The sequence below is a fragment of the Neoarius graeffei genome, chromosome 15 (genome assembly GCF_027579695.1).
Source record: "Neoarius graeffei isolate fNeoGra1 chromosome 15, fNeoGra1.pri, whole genome shotgun sequence".
NCBI lineage: Eukaryota > Metazoa > Chordata > Actinopteri > Siluriformes > Ariidae > Neoarius > Neoarius graeffei.
This window is the reverse complement of record NC_083583.1, coordinates 38549682-38571959: the sequence shown is the minus strand read 5'-3', so window position 1 is coordinate 38571959 and position 22278 is coordinate 38549682. Positions and strand designations below refer to the sequence as shown.

The window sequence follows — 22278 nt, the reverse complement described above, 5'->3', positions numbered from 1 at the left end:
CCTATCCCAGCTGACTATGGGCGAAAGGCGGGGTACACCCTGGACAAGTCACCAGGTTATCACAGGGCTGACACATAGACACAGACAACCATTCACACTCACATTCACACCTACGCTCAATTTAGAGTCACCAGTTAACCTAACCTGCATGTCTTTGGACTGTGGGGGAAACCGGAGCACCCGGAGGAAACCCACGCGGACACGGGGAGAACATGCAAACTCCACACAGAAAGGCCCTCGCCGGCCCCGGGGCTCGAACCCAGGACCTTCTTGCTGTGAGGCGACAGCGCTAACCACTACACCACCGTGCCGCCCTCAGGATGCACTCGTGAAACTTTATTAGAGGTAATAAAGTCCAGGCAAAAACCTAGATAGCAAAACAAGAACAAAGTGAACTTAGAGCAAACATGCAGTACGTTACAAGCTCATGGTATTTTAAGAAGAATGTCTCATTATAGTCTTGAGTATGTGTTAATCCTTGCTGTGCTTTTTATTTGGTAGCTTTATAAGAGTCATTTTTAGCTTCCAGGCAGATATGAGATTTCCATATCATGCTTTAGTTATTCTCAGTAGTCATATTCAACACTCCTGTACACTTTACATTTGGCTCAGTGTGGCGTCTCGGCAGGATCTGCGATGAAGGCAGCTACGAGTTAGAGTTTGGCTTCCTGGAGAAACTTTATATACAAGATGAACTACATAACATAAATATATTTAATTTGTGTGTGTAGGCAGCAGAAGGCCTACATAGCCACCCAGGGCCCATTAGCTGAGACCACAGAGGACTTCTGGCGCATGCTGTGGGAGAACAACTCCACCATCGTGGTGATGCTCACCAAGCTGAGGGAGATGGGCAGAGTAAGTGTGTGTGTGTGTGTGTGTATGCCAGGAGTCATGGCTCCACTATAGAAACTCGGAATTACATGAAAATTCAACTAGTACTGATGGTACATATTCATACCAGTCAAATCTCTGCAGTTTAATTCCAGTGTAATTTCCTCAGTGGCACACATAATACTTGATTTTGATTGGTTGACAGAGGTTTGCTATTTTCAAACACTGATACACCTCATGGAAGGTTACCCCAGCAACCAGCATAAGTAACAGTTCTATATTCACACTGTGCTATAACAAATGACTTTATAATTATCCTTCATACAAATATCAGAATAGGCAAGGAATAAAACACTTGGGGTTGGGCAGTTCTAGGAAAATAATCAACAACATAGTAGTGTGATAAAGTGGAGTTCCTGGTCCCACCCTGAAGTTGATTATTTTCCTATAACAGTGAGCCAAAAGTATTTTATTCCTCTACAGCAATTTGCAACACGAACAATTTTAGTTAAATAATTAAAGAATGGTTCGACAAACTTTTTATCCGTTTAAAGTTATGGAACATCCAAGAAAAACAAGCTCCTGTTATCCCTTAGCAGGTACAAATAGACATTCCCTCACTAGGCTCCATTTTTCATTGTCTTGAAGCTAATAAGACAGAAAAACGCAGCTTGTCATGTTACAGTGCAAAGCGTAAACTCCTGAGTCCTCGGAGTGATGGAAAGTGCTGACACTCAAGACTCCTTCTGTAACTGTTAAATACACATCTTCACACAGAACCCTTTATCATGTCAACAGTGAAGAACTGTTACTATAGAAACCATAGCATATGTTGTATTAAAGCAAGTGCATTAATAAATTATCCTTCTGACCAATCATGATGCAAATTCATCAACACTGTTTGAATGAACATTTTACTCAGGTCTGTTAGTTCCGATAGCAAACGCATTTTCCCTGTAAAACAGCTTGTGTGTGTTTATGAGACAAGGGATGAATATGTGTGTGTGTGTGTGTGTGTGTGTGTGTGTGTGTGTGTGTGTGTGTGTGTGCGCGTGCAAACCCAGGAAAAGTGCCATCAGTACTGGCCAGCAGAGCGCTCCGCTCGGTATCAGTACTTTGTGGTGGACCCCATGGCTGAATACAACATGCCCCAGTACATCCTCCGCGAGTTTAAAGTTACAGATGCAAGGGTGAGCAATAAAGCATATCTACAGTACAGACTCTCTCTCTCTCTCTTTCTCACACACACACACACACACACACACACGCGCACACACACACACACACACACACATAAGCACACTCAGTATGAAGACCCTCATTTTTTCAAGCCCTTATACACATTAGAACAGCTCCATCATTTTGCATTAATTACTATTGGGTCTCATATTAATGTGAAACACTAATATGATGTATGGCTCAGACTCAAAATAATTAAAACGGCAGCTATTTCCCCACACTTTCAGTTATAAGATAAACAGTTAATATGTTTCTGTTAATGTGCTAATTTAAATCACTTAGTATGACAAATTCCTCTTAAGTAAAATACACGTTTGGATAATAAAGTATGTTTGTAAGTGAATTTTCCTTAATTGTCATCCTGAGGCATGTACACACATTGCACTCATCTTTTTCTGGACATGAGGTTCTCACACAGAGAAAGCTGAGCGGAACAGAATGCGAATGTTGTACTGTAGTCAGTGGTTTAATTGGGAGTGGACCATTAACGCAGAGCTGTCGCAACGTTACACCACTGTGTTTAAGAGGGGAGAAGGTCCAGGCGGAAGACGAGGGATGAAGAGAGAGAGAAAGATGAGAGGATCAGTGCAGCTACACAGCTGAGAACTAGTCACATACAGTATTTAAACACACGATTCAGCATAGTCCGTCCAAAATTCACTTCATTACATTCGCTCATTAAAGTGGTGTGGGAGGGAGGGGGAGAGGATGAGAGGGTCACTGTGGCTGCACAGCTCAAAGCAGAGAGAAGAAGGAGCGTGCAGAGTTGGAGAGAGTTGGGAGAGTGATGTATGGTGGGGTAGAGTACATGAGAAGTTAAGAAGGGTGCAATGCGGGAGAGTGAGAAAAAGAATGAAGGAGATTGCTGGAGAGAGAGCGAGAGAGGGTGGTGGTGGGGTAGATTCAGAGAGTAAGAGTGAGGGAGGATAAGTGAGAGCAAGGGAAAGTGAAGGATAGAGAGAGGGTGGGAGCAAGATTGAGGGTGGGAGAGGGGTAAGGGAGAGCGAGGGACAGGGAGAATGATGGAGAGAAAGTGAGGGACTGTACGAGAGAAGGGATGAGTGGGTGGGATGAAGGGGAGAGAGACTGGAGTGTGTTGTGACTGGGTTGTGATTAGGGCAGAACTCAGGCACTCTGTGGTTAGAGAGAGCAGCTCCTACTCCCTTCTTCTGCCAGAAATATTCCAAATATAGTTCTGGGAGTTCAGAGATCCTCCACTTTCTTAATTTCTCTCCTTCGCTCTCTCTCTCTCTGTGCATGACTAAGTGGGACAGGTGGGTGTGTTAAAGATGGGCGTGTCTGTGTGTTAAAGATGGGCGTGTCTGTGTGTTAAAGATGGGCGTGTCTGTGTGGGACAGATGGGCGTGTCTGTGTGGGACAGATGGGCGTGTCTGTGTGGGACAGATGGGCGTGTTTGTGTGGGACAGATGGGCGTGTCTGTGTGGGTAAATGGGTGTGTTTGTGTGGGACAGATGAGTGTGTCTGTGTGGGGCAGATGGGCGTGACCGTGTGGGTAAATGGGTGTGTCTGAGCTAGCATACTCGCTGGCCACTCCTATAGAAGAATTATGATTTACATGAATGAACTCCTTCAATATTAGTATTTCATTTTCCTTTTTGAAGTGAAATCTTTGTACTCTATAAATTTTTGCATTCTCTCTCTCTCTCATCTCATTCCCTTCTCATTTTTCTCTCCATCTTTCTATCCTTCTTCTGCTCTCTCTCAGGATGGACAGTCTCGGACTGTGCGTCAGTTCCAGTTCACTGATTGGCCAGAGCAGGGAGTCCCCAAATCCGGCGAAGGGTTTATCGATTTCATTGGCCAAGTGCATAAAACCAAGGAGCAGTTTGGCCAGGACGGTCCCATCTCTGTCCACTGCAGGTACACCACACACACACACACACACACACACACACACACACAATATTATGAAGGCTCGAGTGTTGAGTACACGCTCCCACACACACTTCTCATCAATGTACTTTAAAATCTGTTAATGGCATCATCAGACATGATTCTCACACTTCCAGTCCATTAGCCTTCAGCAGCCTCTCGTTTTATTCTGTGTAAGATCTAACTCTTAATAGCAGCACCATTTCACACACAAAACAGCACTACACAGCCTACTTTACAATAATAATCACACACTTCATCCCTCCCCATCCCTCTGCACTGCTCTCTCGCACAAGAAATGTCTGGAGGTAACGTTACTGAAACTAGAGCTGTGTGTCAGACTGGGTTTTAAACTCCGCACCATTTACTCTTATCATTAACCTCGTTATTTCGATTCAAACAAATGTAAGTAAATATGTGATTCAGTCACCGTTCGGATTTGTAATGTAGCACTTTGTGATACTTGTGCATGGGGCTGGTGAGTGCAGTTGATGCATCATGTTTGTAAATGGCGTCTCATTGCTACAGGGCTCTGATTTGATCTGCGAGTCAACTGGAAGACATGAAACACACTCTGTGAACTGTGTCTGAGGGTGTATTTGTTCACAAAAAGATGATCTGTCAACCCATACCCTTTTGCGCGCGTGCACACACACACACACACACACACACACACACACACACACACACACATCATTTTGTGTACTCTGACTCAGGTAGTTTATTTTTCCCTTCCTTCATCAATCCACTGTATCTCCTTCACTCCCTTTTTCTAAGTCTCACACATCTTTATTAATCTTCAGTTGCCTCACTCGTTCTTTTCTTCCTGCTCATTTCTTCTCATCTAGCCTCATCACCCCCAAAAATATCATATCGAATAGAGCCACTGGTCATTAATTGGCTGAGCGAGTTCAGTGAAACAGGAGCATAAATCTTTTTGTTCGTCGAGCCTGTCACATTTCAAACCCGACGTGTGTTAAGCAGGTTTTGAGGAGGTGCAAGTGTGGCTTCTACAAACAGCTGTGCAGGTGCCAGGCCAACAATACGGTTTTATGAAACAGCGGTTTTGTATAGCATCGTTACAGCCAACGATGAGAGTCGTTATGATTCATGACGTGAGACACTGAATACGCAGCGAGCAAAGATTATGTTCTCGAAGTCAGACGCTTTTTATGCACCATCTTCAGCCTCGGCAAGGGGAAGGGGAGAGAAATAAATCTGCTGTCATATCAGTTATTGCTCCACAGCTGAAGTGGGAGTTGGAGAGAGAGTGAGACAGACAGACAGACAGACAACAAACAAAGGCAGACCCCTGGAATGTTATCGGATCAGGTATACAGTGGTGCTTGAAAGTTTGTGAACCCTTTAGAATTTTCTATATTTCTGCATAAATATGACCTAAAACATCATCAGGTTTTCATACAAGTCCTAAAAGAAGATAAAGAGAACCCAGTTAAACACATCAGACAAAAATATTATACTTGGTCATTTATTTATTGAGGAAAATGATCCAATATTACATATCTGTGAGTGGCAAAAGTATGTGAACCTCTAGGATTAGCAGTTAATTTGAAGGTGAAATTAGAGTTTTCAATCAATGGGATGACAATCAGGTGTGAGTGGGCACCCTGTTTTATTTAAAGAACAGCGATCTATCAAAGTCTGATCTTCACAACATGTTTGTGGAAGTGTATCATGGCATGAACAAAGGAGATTTCTGAGGACCTCAGAAAAAGCACTGTTGATGCTCATCAGGCTGGAAAAAGTTACAAAACCATCTCTAAAGAGTTTGGACTCCACCAGTCCACAGTCAGACAGATTGTGTACAAATGGAGGAAATTCAAGACCATTGTTGCCCTCCCCAGGAGTGGTCGACCAACAAAGATCACTCCAAGAGCAAGGCGTGTAATAGTCAGCGAGGTCACAAAGGACCCCAGGGTAACTTCTAAGCAACTGAAGGCCTCTCTCACATTGGCTAATGTTCATGTTCATGAGTTCACCATCAGGAGAACACTGAACAACAATGGTGTGCATGGCAGGGTTGCAAAGAGAAAGCCACTGCTCTCCAAAAAGAACATTGCTGCTCATCTGCAGTTTGCTAAAGATCACGTGGACAAGCCAGAAGGCTATTGGAAAAATGTTTTGTGGATGGATGAGACCAAAATAGAACTTTTTGATTTAAATGAGAAGCGTTATGAGAAAATAAAACACTGCATTCCAGCATAAGAACCTTATTCCATCTGTGAAACATGGTGGTGGTAGTATCATGGTTTGGGTCTGTTTTGCTGCATCTGGGCCAGGATGGCTTGCCATCATTGATGGAACAATGAATTCTGAATTATACCAGTCAATTCTAAAGGAAAATGTCAGGACATCTGTCCATGAACTGAATCTCAAGAGAAGGTGGGTCATGCAGCAAGACAATGACCCTAAACACACAAGTCATTCTACCAAAGAATGGTTAAAGAAGAATAAAGTTCATGTTTTGGAATGGCCAAGTCAAAGTCCTGACCTTAATCCAATCGAAATGTTATGGAAGGACCTGAAGTGAGCAGTTTATGTGAGGAAACCCACCAACATCCCAGAGTTGAAGCTGTTCTGTACAGAGGAATGGGCTAAAATTTCTCCAAGCCGGTGTGCAGGACTGATCAATAGTTACCGGAAACGTTTAGTTGCAGTTATTGCTGCACAAGGGGGTCACACCAGATACTGAAAGCAAAGGTTCACATACTTTTGCCACTCACAGATATGTAATATTTGATCATTTTCCTCAATAAATAAATGACCAAGTACAATATTTTTGTCTCATTTGTTTAACTGGGTTCTCTTTATCTACTTTTCGGACTTGTGTGAAATTCTGATGATGTTTTAGGTCATATTTATGCAGAATATAGAAAATTCTAAAGGGTTCACAAACTTTCAAGCACCACTGTACAGTGGGGCAAAAAAGTATTTAGTCAGTCACCAATTGTGCAAGTTCTCCCACTTAAAAAGATGAGAGAGGCCTGTAATTTTCATCATAGGTATACCTCAACTATGAGAGACAAAATGAGAAAAAAAATCCAGAAAATCACATTGTCTGATTTTTAAAGAATTTACGGGTATTTGCAAATTATGGTGGAAAATAAGTATTTGGTCAATAACAAAAGTTCATCTCAATACTTTGTTATATACCCTTTGTTGGCAATGACAGAGGTCAAACGTTTTCTGTAAGTCTTCACAAGGTTTTCACACACTGTTGCTGGTATTTTGGCCCATTCCTCCATGCAGATCTCCTCTAGAGCAGTGATGTTTTGGGGCTGTCGCTGGGCAACACAGACTTTCAACTCCCTCCAAAGATTTTCTATGGGGTTGAGATCTGGAGACTGGCTAGGCCACTCCCGGACCTTGAAATGCTTCTTACGAAGCCACTCCTTCGTTGCCCGGGCAGTGTGTTTGGGATCATTGTCATGCTGAAAGACCCAGCCACGTTTCATCTTCAATGCCCTTGCTGATGGAAGGAGGTTTTCACTCAAAATCTCACGATACATGGCCCCATTCATTCTTTCCTTTACACGGATCAGTCGTCCTGGTCCCTTTGCAGAAAAACAGCCCCAAAGCATGATGTTTCCACCCCCATGCTTCACAGTAGGTATGGTGTTCTTTGGATGCAACTCAGCATTCTTTCTCCTCCAAATACGACAAGTTAAGTTTTTACCAAAAAGTTCTATTTTGGTTTCATCTAACCATATGACATTCTCCCAATCCTCTTCTGGATCATCCAAATGCTCTCTAGCAAACTTCAGACGGGCCTGGACATGTACTGGTTTAAGCAGGGGGACACATCTGGCCCTGCAGGATTTGAGTCCCTGGCGGCGTAGTGTGTTACTGATGGTAGCCTTTGTTACTTTGGTCCCAGCTCTCTGCAGGTCATTCACTAGGTCCCCCCGTGTGGTTCTGGGATTTTTGCTCACCGTTCTTGTGATCATTTTGACCCCACGGGGTGAGATCTTGCGTGGAGCCCCAGATCGAGGGAGATTATCAGTGGTCTTGTATGCCTTCCATTTTCTAATAATTGCTCCCACAGTTGATTTCTTCACACCAAGCTGCTTACCTATTGCAGATTCAGTCTTCCCAGCCTGGTGCAGGTCTACAATTTTGTTTCTGGTGTCCTTTGACAGCTCTTTGGTCTTGGCCATAGTGGAGTTTGGAGTGTGACTGTTTGAGGTTGTGGACAGGTGTCTTTTATACTGATAACGAGTTCAAACAGGTGCCATTAATACAGGTAACGAGTGGAGGACAGAGGAGCCTCTTAAAGAAGAAGTTACAGGTCTGTGAGAGCCAGAAATCTTGCTTGTTTATAGGTGACCAAATACTTATTTTACCGAGGAATTTACCAATTAATTCATTAAAAATCCTACAATGTGATTTCCTGGATTCTTTCCCCCCATTCTGTCTCTCATAGTTGAAGTGTACCTATGATGAAAATTACAGGCCTCTCTCATCTTTTTAAGTAGGAGAACTTGCACAATTGGTGACTGACTAAATACTTTTTTGCCCCACTGTATGTCCAATTTTAGGCCCTGTCATAAAGAAAAGGCTTTGTGTGTGTGTGTGTGTGTGTGTGTGTGTGTGTGTGTGTGTGTGTGTGTGTGTGTGTTAGAGAGAGATTGGTTATGCCTCACTGTGCCTCCCAAGAGAATTGGAACTTGGAGTTCATCGTGATTATTCCTTTGATAATCCTCACAGGCATCCTGGATAACTACATGTCTAAAAGTCATTACTGACATCTTTCATACGAAACGCTGCTATATTCATAACCCACTGCTGGGAATAAACAAACCATGTGTAGCACCCAAACCATTCCCTGTTCACTATATAGTGCACTCTTCAAACAGTCTGCATCTGAATGCGTAGTGGCGACGATCCGTTTCACTCATGAAATCCCACAATACATTGCAACGGATCGGCGTCCAAACCATGTTCACTAGTATAAAATATCACAATTATACTGACTGCATGCACAATAGTAACGCAGTCATTAAGGAGTGTGAAGTGATCATACAGTATAACCAACCATACCATGTCAGATTTCAAGAAAAAACCCTGGATCCTAATAATCAGGTTATTTATGTGAATACACATGCGAAACACCATGAATCTGATCTCATTAACTGCACTGACTGCATTCAGCACAAAACCAACATAGGAACCTGTTTTTCAACACAAACTCATTGAACTTGCAACTTTTTCCAGTAGAGCAACGTTTTAAAAACATGGAAGGAATTTTGATATTTTACATCATGCCCTTCTTTTTTAGTGTGTCAGCTGTGTGTTTTGATGTCATGTAGGTAAAAAGAAATATGATTACTGACTGAAAGCGGCTAGAGATAATGAGATGAGATGAGATGAGATGAGATGAGATGAGATCATGCACTCAAATTTTTATATTGTTCTTAAAAGCTTATGAAGCTGTTGGATGAATTATTGCTTAAAACTGTATTATTTTGCAATGATCAGATTATTTTGTAGATGTAAACTTCATTTTTTTTATGTTCTTATGTTTCATGATGCAGTGCTGGCGTGGGGAGGACTGGAGTTTTCATCACGCTCAGTATCGTGTTGGAGCGGATGCGCTATGAGGGCGTGGTGGACATCTTCCAGACGGTCAAAATGTTGAGAACCCAGCGGCCAGCCATGGTGCAGACCGAGGTGAGAGACACTGGTCACGTTACAAAAGAGTACACCAGTTCTCTACATATTTTGAATTAACATTTTGAATATAATAAATATATATTATATTTATATAATATCCCTAATATATCTCCATATTATTCTATCCACATTCACTGGATAGAGCAATCGTGCACTCTGACTACTCAACTACTAGGCTATCAGCTCATATACCTTGAATAGAGAAAAGCAAAATGGCGGCGCGTTGTTGAACCAACCGAGGACGAAATAAAAACTCTACTCGAAAACAAAACCCCGAAAATTATCAAGTATTTAAAAGAAACAGAAATAGCTAAAAGAATATAGTTTTTTTTCCTCCAATATCTCCTGTTCCACACTCCGGTCCAGTTGGTGGCAGGTAATGCACCTTTTAAGTTGGTTTGCAAATCACTAAAAAACCTAAAGAAGACCCCCCCCCCCAAAAAAAGCAACAAAATATGGCATAAAAGTATTTGATGGTAAGAACATATCTTTTTTTTATTTTTCAAGAATTATTATGATTGCATTTTTCACTAATTGCTACAGTCATTTCACCGGTTTCTTTACATTCTAAACGGAAATGATTTTGTCGGACATTTTGTATAAAGTTTTTATTTATCGAATTTGATAAAAATGCTCTGTTTCTTTAAATCCAGTGAATGTGGATGTAATAATACAGTTATTCTACTCAATCTCGTCATACACGGCTGATAGCCGACTCGGCATGACGCACCTCGTCAGCTATCAGCTCATGTACGATTCGATTTTGTGGAATAACTGTTAAATATATCTTCATTTTGGAGCCTAAAAAGCCGTTCCCAATCTTCCTGCTGAAGCCAGAGAAGAGATGGAGGGAACAAATTACAGTGCTCAGTGTAAATGAGTACACCCCCTTTGAAAAGTAACATTTTAAACAATATCTCAATGAACACAAACAATTTCCAAAATGTTGACAAGACAAAGTTTAATATAACATCTGTTCAACTTATAACGTGAAAGTAAGGTTAATAATATAAACTTAGATTACACATTTTTTTCAGTTTTACTCAAATTAGGGTGGTGCAAAAATGAGTACACCCCACAACAAAAACTACTACATCTAGTACTTTGTATGGCCTCCATGATTTTTAATGACAGCACCAAGTCTTCTAGGCATGGAATGAACAAATTGGCGACATTTTGCAACATCAATCTTTTTCCATTCTTCAACAATGACCTCTTTTAGTGACTGGATGCTGGATGGAGAGTGATGCTCAACTTGTCTCTTCAGAATTCCCCATAGGTGTTCGATTGGGTTCAGATCAGGAGACATACTTGGCCATTGAGTCACTTTCACCCTGTTCTTCTTCAGAAATCCAACAGTGGCCTTAGATGTGTGTTTAGTCATGTTGGAAAAGTGCACGACAACCAAGGGCATGGAGTGATGGTAGCATCTTCTCTTTCAGTATAGAGCAATACGTCTGTGAATTCATGATGCCATCAATGAAATGCAGCTCCCCGACACCAGCAGCACTCATGCAGCCCCACATAAGGACACTGCCACCACCATGTTTCACTGTAGGCACCGTGCATTTTTCTTTGTATTCCTCACCTTTGCAACGCCATACAGTTTTGAAGCCATCAGTTCCAAAAACATTTATCTTGGTCTCATCACTCCAGAGTATAGAGTCCCAGTAGTCTTCATCTTTGTCAGCATGGGCCCTGGCAAACTCTAGGCGGGCTTTTTTGTGCCTGGGCTTTAGGAAAGGCTTCTTTTGTGGACGGCATCCATGCATGCCATTCCTCTGCAGTGTACGCCGTATTGTGTCACGGGAAATAGTCACCCCAGTTTGGCTTTCTACTTCTTTAGATAACTGCAGTGAACTTGCATGCCGATTTTCTTCAGCCCTTCTCATCAAAAGACGCTCCTGTCGAGGTGTTAACTTCCGTGGACGTCTCTGTGAGATGGTTGCAGTTCCATCTTTCTTACATTTTTGTACCACTTTTGCTACGGTATTCTGACTGATAAGTAAAGCTTTGCTGATCTTCTTGTAGCCTTCACCTTTGTGGTGTAAAGAAATTATTTTCTTTGGGGAATTCTGAAGAGACAAGTTGAGCATCACTGTCCATCCAGCATCCAGTCACTAAAAGAGGTCATTGTTGAAGAATGGAAAAAGATTGATGTTGCAAAATGTCACCAACTTGTTCATTCCATGCCTAGAAGACTTGGTGCCGTCATTAAAAATCATGGAGGCCATACAAAGTACTAGATGTAGTAGTTTTTGTTGTGGGGTGTACTCATTTTTGCACCACCCTAATTTGAGTAAAACTGAAAAAAATGTGTAATCTAAGTTTATATTATTAACCTTACTTTCATGTTATAAGTTAAACAGATGTTATATTAAACTTTGTCTTTTCAACATTTTGGAAATTGTTTGTGTTCATTGAGATATTGTTTATGTTAGGACTAGGACTGTTTTGGCCTCTAGAGGCCGCTGTTATTTCCTTTTCATGTCGTGTTTATTTTGGCCTCTAGAGGCCGCCACTGTTCCTGTGTTTTGTGTTTGTGTTAATTGCCTAATTATCTTCACCTGTGTCCTTAATTAGTTTGTCTATTTATACCCCTGAGTTCAGTCCTCTTGTCACGGAGTCTTTGTGCTGTTATGTTTATCTCCAGTTTCCTTTGTACTGTGTTTTTTGATCTTCTTAGCTTTTGTATTTTTGCACTTTGCTTTTCTTTTGGATTATACTCTTTGGTTTTTCTTTGTCTTTTGTTTTGCCCTGTATATAGTGTATATAGTTTAAATAAACCTTTTGATTCCTTTTCTACTTCCGCCTCACGCCTCTGCATTTGAGTCATCCCCCTGGTGGCCTAGTGGGGGTTTGCTGGATTATCACACCAACGAACCAGGTTCGAATCCCAGCAAAACCCTAACAGAAAGACTCCGTCATGACCGACTCAGCAGAGGCTGCTTCAACTGTCTACCCGGCTAACCTTCAGGGAATTATGGCAGCTTTGACACGCTTCGGAGCGACCATGGACGCTCATGGACGTACGCTCACCAGCCAACGTGAGGCCCTCGCTCGCCACGAGGAACTGCTTCAGCAAATTGGGAAAACCCTGGCACAGCTGACATCTCTGCCTGCATCTCCTGCTCCTGATCCAGTTCCTGCTCCTGATCCAGCTCCCACTCCTGCTCCAGCTCCCACTCCTGCTCCAGTGCCTCCTGCAATGCTGCCTTCTTCACCTCGCGAACCCAGCCTTCCTGCACCACAGAGGTATGACGGCAAGCACAGTGAGTGCCGAGAGTTCCTTACCCAGTGTCAACTCACCTTTGAGCTTCAGCCTACCACCTACACTACGGATCGCCGCAAGATTGCCTTTGTGATCACCTTATTAGCTGGTAAGGCGCGAGCCTGGGCTACTGCTATCTGGCAAAGACAGGGACCTGAGTGCTTTGATTTCCAGCTGTTTTCTGAAGAGATGCTTCGGGTCTTCGATCAGGCAGACATCAGTACCGACGCAGCCCGAAAGCTCATGTCCATCCGGCAAGGAGGAAGCGTCGCAGATTACGCCATCTCGTTCCGAACACTCGCAGCAGTAAGTGGATGGAACGAGACTGCCCTGGTGTCAGCCTTCCACCATGGTCTGTCTGACCCCATCAAGGACGGTCTGGCCTCTATTGGATGCCCAAGTGACCTCGAAACCCTCATCTCACATGCTATTCGTCTGGACAACAGGATGAGAGAACGCCACCAAGCCTTGAGCCCCCCCAGCCTCCCTACCTCTACCTGGAGACCGTCTACCTCCTTCAGTGACTGTCCAGAACCCATGCAAGTGGGTCGTACTCGCCTCTCCGCATCTGAGAGGGAGCGCAGAAGGAGGGACAAGTGCTGCATCTACTGTGGCAAGCCTGGTCACTTCCGAGCATCATGTCCCGAACTCTTGGGAAAAGGACCGCCCCGTCCAGCCGAGGGAGGGTTGTGACGGGGCCTACCCTCTCTCCCGGACTCCCTGGCCAAGGAATCTACATCCCGGTCTCCATCTCCTGGGGTGAGTTTGTCCACTCTTGTCAAGCTTTGATAGACTCAGGGGCGGCTGGGAACTTTATGGATATTCACTTCGCCCAAAGCATCAATATTCCGACTGCACCTCTTGAAGTCCCACTGTCTGTGTCTGCCCTCGATGGCCAAGCGTTAGGTGATGGAAGAGTCACCCAAGTTACTTCTCCAGTTTTCCTCCAGTCTCAAGGTCACAAGGAAGAAATATCCCTGCACCTGATTCCTTCACCTGAGTTCCCAGTTATTCTAGGCCTTCCTTGGCTTACTCGCCACAACCCTCGCATAGACTGGGTTACAAGCCAGGTTGTGGAATGGGGCCCTGCATGCCATGCCTCTTGTCTGCTCTCTAGCTCTCCTGTGTCTCCTGCCGAGCCCCCTGATCTCACCGAGTTATCTCAAGTTCCCACAGAGTACTGGGATCTCAAGGAGGTATTCAGCAAGAGCAGGGCCGCCGTTCTTCCTCCGCACCGGGCCTACGACTGTGCCATCGACTTGCTCCCTGGGACTACCCCTCCTCGTGGCAGACTGTTTTCACTCTCTCAGCCAGAACGCAAGGCCATGGAGGAATACCTCAAAGATGCCCTGGTCTCTGGGTTTATTCGACCCTCCACTTCACCTGCTGGAGCCGGCTTCTTCTTTGTCGGCAAGAAGGATGGGGGGCTCCGACCATGTATTGATTACAGGGGCCTGAATAAGATCACTGTGCGCAACCGATATCCCCTTCCGCTGATGTCCACAGCTTTCGACCTGCTCCAAGGCGCCACCGTCTTCACCAAGTTGGACCTACGGAACGCATACCACCTCATCCGTATCCGACAGGGAGACGAGTGGAAGACTGCCTTTAACACCCCATCTGGGCACTACGAATACCAGGTGATGCCCTTCGGACTCACCAACGCACCAGCTGTTTTTCAGGCCCTAATCAACGACGTCTTAAGGGACATGATTAACCTATACGTTTTTGTCTACCTCGACGACATCCTTATCTTTTCCAAGACCGTGCAGGAGCACCGCCACCATGTCCGCCAGGTTCTCCAGAGGCTGCTACAGAACAATCTGTTCGCCAAGGCCCAGAAATGCGAATTTCATGTTCCCGAGGTCTCCTTTCTGGGATTTATTGTACGGACAGGCCAACTCCAAATGGACCCTGCCAAGACCCTGGCCGTCCGGGACTGGCCTACTCCCAAGTCCGTTAAGGAGGTTCAGCGGTTCTTAGGATTCGCTAACTTCTACCGCAAGTTCATCAGGAACTTCAGTTCTGTGGCAGCACCCATGTCAGACCTCACCAAAGGGACAGGTGGATCTTATGGCTGGTCTCCTCAGGCAGAAAAGGCGTTCAAAGACCTCAAGGACCGCTTCTGCACGGCACCCATTCTGGTTCTCCCGGACACCTCCCAACCATTCATCGTGGAGGTGGACGCCTCGGACAGTGGTGTCGGCGCGGTGCTCTCTCAACGTTCGGAAGGAAAGCTGCACCCCTGCGCTTACTTCTCCCACCGCCTGAGTCCTGCTGAGTCCCGGTACGATGTGGGGGATCGAGAACTGCTAGCGGTCAAACTGGCCCTTGAGGAGTGGAGGCACTGGCTGGAGGGAGCACAACATCCATTCCTGGTTTGGACTGACCACAAGAACCTGGAGTACCTCCAGCAAGCCAAGAGACTGAACCCTCGACAGGCTAGGTGGGCCCTGTTTTTCAGTCGGTTTGACTTCACCCTCTCATACCGCCCCGGCTCCAAGAACACCAAACCTGACGCACTGTCCAGACTGTTCTCTGCCACTAACAGGGAGAATGAAGTCGGGCCTATTATCCCTGTGTCCCGGATTGTGGCTCCTGTCCGCTGGGGTATTGAGGAGGCTGTCCGACGAGCCCAACGCCAGGACCCCGGTCCTGGGACGGGGCCACCAGGCCTCTTGTACGTCCCACATCAAGCCCGGGCCAAGGTTCTCCAGTGGGGTCACTCTTCCCCTCTCACCGCCCACCCGGGAGCTCGGAGGACCCTGGACTTCCTGAAAAGACGCTTCTGGTGGCCTAACATGGAGAAGGAAGTAAGGTCATTTGTCCTGTCCTGTGAGGTTTGCACCAGAACCAAGAACCCACGACAGCGTCCCCAGGGTCTCCTGCATCCTCTGACCATTCCCCGGCGTCCCTGGTCCCACGTGGCAGTCGACTTTATCACGGGTCTCCCTGAGTCACAAGGTAACACGGTCATTTTGGTCTTAGTTGACAGATTCTCCAAGGCCTGCCGCTTCATACCACTGTGCAAACTCCCCTCTGCTCTTGAAACTGCGAAACTTTTGTTTAATCATGTCTTCCGAGTCTTTGGTCTTCCACAGGACATCGTCTCAGACCGAGGGCCCCAGTTCTCCTCCCGAGTGTGGCACGGGTTCTGCAAGGTCATCGGAGCCACTGCCAGCCTCTCCTCTGGGTTTCACCCACAGTCCAATGGTCAGACGGAGAGGCTCAACCAGGACCTGGAAACCACCCTGCGAGGCCTGGCTATGGATAACCCGACATCGTGGAGCACCTGGCTGCCATGGGCGGAGTACGCCCACAACACCCTGCAGTCATCGGCCACCAAGCTGTCGCCATTCCAGTGCCAATTCGGGTTCCAGCCACCTCTGTTCCCGGACCAGGAGGAGGACGCGGGGGTGCCCTCGGTCAACCAATATGTGAGACGGTGTCGCAAGACCTGGAGCAAGGTCAGGAAGACCCTCATACAGACCTCCAGAACCAACCAGACTCAGGCCAACCGCCATAGAAGACCTGCACACGCTTTCCGCCCTGGGCAGCGTGTTTGGCTGTCCACTAAGGACCTTCCACTGCGGGTGGAGAACCGCAAGCTTGCTCCTCGCTACATTGGCCCCTTCAAGGTGGTGTGCAGGGTGAACCCTGTCTCCTACCGGCTCCAGTTGCCCCGGACTCTGAGGATCAACCCCACTTTCCATGTTTCCCTGTTACGGCCCGTACTGACATCTACGTATGCCCCTGCTCCTAGGAACCCCCCACCCCCCCGCATCTTCCAGGGGCAGACTGTGTTCACTGTGAATCGCCTGCTTGACTCCCGCCGGGTCCGCGGCGGGTTGCAATATCTGGTGGACTGGGAGGGCTATGGTCCTGAGGAGCGCTGCTGGGTTCCTGCTCGGGATGTCCTTGATAAAGAACTATGTCGGGACTTCCATTCGGCCCATCCGGATCGCCCTGGGAACGTCAGGAGACGCTCCTAGAGGGGGGGGGGTCCTGTTAGGACTAGGACTGTTTTGGCCTCTAGAGGCCGCTGTTATTTCCTTTTCATGTCGTGTTTATTTTGGCCTCTAGAGGCCGCCACTGTTCCTGTGTTTTGTGTTTGTGTTAATTGCCTAATTATCTTCACCTGTGTCCTTAATTAGTTTGTCTATTTATACCCCTGAGTTCAGTCCTCTTGTCACGGAGTCTTTGTGCTGTTATGTTTATCTCCAGTTTCCTTTGTACTGTGTTTTTTGATCTTCTTAGCTTTTGTATTTTTGCACTTTGCTTTTCTTTTGGATTATACTCTTTGGTTTTTCTTTGTCTTTTGTTTTGCCCTGTATATAGTGTATATAGTTTAAATAAACCTTTTGATTCTTTTTCTACTTCCGCCTCACGCCTCTGCATTTGAGTCATCGGCCTAGTGGGGGTTTGCTGGATTATCACACCAACGAACCAGGTTCGAATCCCAGCAAAACCCTAACAGTTTAAAATGTTACTTTTCAAAGGGGGTGTACTCATTTACGCTCAGCACTGTAGCTGCCAGTTCATCTTATGTATTTCCTGGGAAAATTATCTGGAGATCATTTAATAAATTGAGACAAACAGACAGATAAAAGTTCTGCCAATTAAAGCGTTATTTAATTATTGTAGAGAACAATGGGGAGGGTGGTTTCAGAAATTTCTGGAAACAGTGTTTTATCTGCACTGTTATTCTTAGTAGCATTAGTATATTGCTTCAGCTTGTTTTTTTAGTCATTATCTTTTATTTACAGTCTATTAAAACTACCAGGCATTTCAGACCACAGTGCCGTGGCTGGATTCTGCCAAAAAGCAACCAAAAAAGACAAACAGTCAGGTTTTCGCCAAAATTCAGAAGAAAGTACTTTACTACAGATATCATGTTATGTAAGGAGGCAGTTTAACAAACACAATGGTAAAAACAGTTTGTTTGCCTAAAAATGTCTAAAACATTACTCGTTAAATATGATTTCCTTTCACAGTGAATGCCAAACTTCAGTGATCAAGTTGTTGGATAGGCAAGCTGGATGGTACCTTTATGCTTTGTACCTTTTAATATGCGTCTTTCACCTGAAAATGTGGACACATGGTACCTTTAAAAACAATTTAAGCTACATAAATTGACCATACTTGCTTTTCAGAGTAAAACTCTAAAGGTAAACGGTATGCATTTCTGTATGCATCGTACTAAAGATAAGAGACGCACTGAAGGGACAGAAGGTGTCTGTTTGATGGTATGATTGTAGGCTTGATGGACCCCAGCGACACCCCAGTGACCCTTAATAAAGGGCCCTTTTTTCTGACAGTGAAAGCAGGTTGTCATGTGAAAGTGTCAGATTATATGAATATTTTCTCAGGCCACCACATATGTTGTTGATGTTTGTTTGTTTGTTTGTTTCCAGTATGCAGATTTTTTGATTGGTGTACTACCATGAAGGCAGTAAAAGTTTGTAACCTGGTTCTCTTGTGTAATAACAGGTTGATGAGTGATTCTGTTTCATTTTGCTGTCTCTACAGGACGAGTACCAGTTTTGCTACCAGGCAGCTCTTGAGTACCTAGGAAGCTTTGATCACTATGCAACGTAAAAAGCCATCTCCTTCCCCCCTGCCCAGTGCCCCCTCTACAGCCTCCTGAGCCATAGGAACCAGCTCGAAACAATTCAAACCAGTGACAACTATACAAAAAAAAATCCAACATAAAAAAAAAAGAAACCCTGTTCTGAAATAAAAACAAAACTACAGTTTACTCTATTTGGCAGCGGATTCCCGAACCATCATCCAAAAAAAAAAAAATCGTAATTGGACAGAGCCCAAGCTGAGGCAGATGGAGGGATCTGTTTAGAAACCATCTCCCTGTATGTCCTCAATCATGAGACAGAACCAAAAGTATTGGCTCAGGCAGCAGGGTGGGAATGATCTAAAAGTCAGACCGCTTACTTTACCTCAAGTGTTCTGAAATGGAGGATGTTATTAATCTATATGTGGACGTGTGTCTCCAAACCAATCCTGTAAAGATACAACTAAAATAATCAGCGAGTAAACGAGGAGCCAAAGTTCAGGACTCGCCTACATATATGTTTCAGTGAATGATCGAGGTGGATGTGATCGCACTGAGTCTGATTGGTGAGGTGATTGAGCTGAGATCCTTCAGTGTTTACAGTGGGCACTTGCCAATTCTGGATGTTTCCCCAACTAGTTGGATCATGATAAAGACAGCAGAAGGTGTTTCAGGGGTTGTGTTAGTGAAGCAGGTCGGATTTTTATCTACAGTCTCTACAATCTCTGCAGTCCCATCCATTTCAAGACATCAAGGCAACTCGTGTTCATCTTATAGAAAGCGCTAATTCTCCAGAAGTTGTTTCGGTGCTTTTTGGGACAAGCTAGCCAATGTCTTCACAACACGCCAATGTAGCTTCGTCTTGAAACCGTATAGAGGCAACTGGAGTGTGACCCTGACAGCATCTTCAGCCAGGAATGTGAGGACCAAACGATTCTCTCCTGAGTTTTCTCTGGATCGTAGTATAGATTAACTTTGACCAATTTTCCCACTGCCATGTGCCATGTGGTTCAGAACCTGGTAGACAAGGACCATCACCACCACACGCATGGAATCATGGGATTGGTACTCCAACAACCAACATTCACCACAATTCATTGCCTTGGATCTGGAAAGGTTTTTTTCTTAAACAAGAAAGACACACTCTTGTCTCGTGTGACCAACCCAACAACGAAAGATCTCAGAAGTTCCTGACGGCAGTCTGCACCCTGACAACTGCTCTCAGGGCTCCCTGAACACTTTTAAGGCCCGTCCTTTCATCACGGCTTCGTTGGCCAATCACGATAAATCTACATACTTAAACAATATCAAGAAACAAAAAAACAGCGGTACGACTTCATGTGTGCATCTCAGAACTTTTAATTAAGACTTAAACATATATGTGTGTGACAGGAGGAGAGGAAACTTCTCTTCCTTTGCTCTCTGCATAGGTCAAAATGGTGTGTGTGTGTGTGCGCGTGTGTGTGTGCGCGTGTGTGCACGCGTGTGCTGGAGAAATGCTTGAAGGGTGGAGCTTTCGGATTCATGTGCAACGGAAGATACTGATTGCGCTGTGGAAGGAGCCGTGTGTAGTCTTTTCTTATTTCCAAAAAAGCCTTACTGTTGTTGTAACATTATACAAAATGACATTGTTTTATTATTATTATTATTATTATTATTATTAACACAATTTCACTTTAATTTTATCTGTTTAGTTTTGTAACAGATACAGATACTGTACTCGTTTTTTTTTTAATAGTAGGAGAAAAAGAGCTGGTTTTGTTCATATTATGTTAAAAGACGTTCTATTTTTTCACTATAGAAATGTGGGATGTGGTTGTGTGTGCATATTTATGCGTACACACTCACATACACAGTATATTTAAATGCAAAATACAAAGATGTATCCAAAACTTAGTATGGTTAGTATTTTTCCTGTATTTTTATTTCACTCATGAACATGTATTCATTTGTATGAAGTTTTTTTTTGTTTGTTTGTTTTTGTTTTTTATCATGATTTGGAGAAATGCAGCTTGGCCTCGTACTTATTGTTCAGAAAGCTATGAAATCGTAGATTTGATCTTTATTCTTATCACCATCATTAGTAGTGTGTAGTATGAGGTAAAAATATTAATTGTTTTTTTTTAATGAGTAGGATTTCTTAACATTGACTTGATCATTAACATTTTATTTCTACTTTTGTAATATTCATGAACTGTACCCAGTGTTTCACCTCTCTTTTATTTTTTTATTTTACATTATCGTTGTTTTTTACTTTTGAAATCACAAGACTGATCATCGGCTTATGTATGAACAGTGATCCTGAATATGACGTGTAAATAAACAAATCTAGATGATATGTATTTGTATAATTTGACCCACACGTTTTCTGTCTGAACAATTCTGAATTTAAAAATGAAAAAAAACAACAACAAGCTATCCAGCTTTCTCCGAGGAACTTGGTGTTGTAATAACAACCTTCTTCATCTCTGATTCCTTCACTTTCACTCTTTGTTAAACATTTTCTTTTATTTTCTTAGACGAGCTCTGACTGTTCACCCCAGTGAGCTCAGTAGTCATGAAGTTGTTGTTTTTTTCCTCTTATGTAATTGCTTGAAGCTGATCCTACATTGCATTAACAGGTTTCCGTTCCCCTTTGAATAAAATAAATTATGTTTGGATAATGAACCCAGGAAGGGTTTGTGTGCTTGGTGCATACATTCGAACATGAAGACATAATGGAGTGACCACAAATTTGCCTTGAACGAATGTGAAATCACTGGTGTGTGGAATCACATCACAGCCAGAGCGATCGGTTTAGTGGGACTCGTCTCTCAGCACTGCCCATTTACTTCATTCTTAAGTTTTAAGTGCTGCAGGCTGAATTACTGATCTTGTAGTCTGTACACGTGGAAAGTAAAATGTTTTCACTTTTTTATTCTTTTTCCCATAAACTGTTCTTTTTTGTGAAAGTTTGGAAGGAGAGGGAATTCTGGAATCTGGAAATTCCAGCGCTGCCTTGGGAACTGGAGTTTGACTTGTTTCTCCACGAAATGCCCTTCTATACGAATGGACACACACGTCTCTGGAACTCCTGATAAAGATGGTGGAAATTTTGGACACTTAAGGAATGTCCAGACTTTTTGACCTAGTGTTTGGATCCCTGATCTCTGAAGACATCGGCCAAATCTCTGACATGAAACGTCACATTGATTAGGGAAAGGACCGACTCCCACTCCACTACACATATAAAAGCGAGCGTATTGACAAAAAAAAAAGGAAACAAAAAAGAAGAAACGCCAAAATTCAAAAGTGAAAATGTTTGTCTTTGTACGAAAGCCAAGTGATACTGCTTTCAAACTGTTACTTCTAACGGAAACAATAATTGGTTTAAAAACCACTGTGTATGTAGATATGTTGACTTTGTATTAAAGAAATGTTGTCTGAGTCTCTGTTTTATCAGTTATTTCCCCTCCACATCAGACATTCTGCTATTGACAGAGTACAGAAACAAAGTAACTGGCAACAATTACTTTATTAGCATACTTAAGTCTGTTATTTAATGATCCGTTAGTTTTAGTTTTATTTTCTCCTAATACTTTTGATTTACTACGTTTCAGAAGAAAAGTGTGCGCTTTCTTCGGCTCAGTGCATCATCAACACTGCGAGGGAAGCTACACGACACATGTAACTCACAAAGCTACAAGCTGCTACAGCCAAACTACTGTTTTGATAAAGTAACTACACTACAGCTGACGAAGAAAAAGAAACTAAGAACACCAAAGCTGTTTTCTCAAAC

General features: G+C 43.9%; 1 protein-coding gene across 15 annotated transcripts in view; it reads left to right on the top strand.

Moving 5' to 3' along the window:
• ptprsa (protein tyrosine phosphatase receptor type Sa) overlaps nt 1-21917 on the top strand; it is a 513824-nt gene extending 491907 nt beyond the window's left edge. For all 15 annotated transcript variants that reach the window (XM_060941290.1, XM_060941298.1, XM_060941295.1 and 12 more), the window contains 5 exons: nt 732-858; nt 1899-2024; nt 3800-3954; nt 9522-9657; nt 18461-21917. In XM_060941290.1, the coding sequence (XP_060797273.1) occupies nt 732-858; nt 1899-2024; nt 3800-3954; nt 9522-9657; nt 18461-18529 (613 nt within the window). In that variant the 3' untranslated portion in view covers nt 18530-21917. The remainder of the gene's footprint in view (nt 1-731; nt 859-1898; nt 2025-3799; nt 3955-9521; nt 9658-18460) is intronic.
• Nucleotides 21918-22278: the final 361 nt, after the last annotated feature.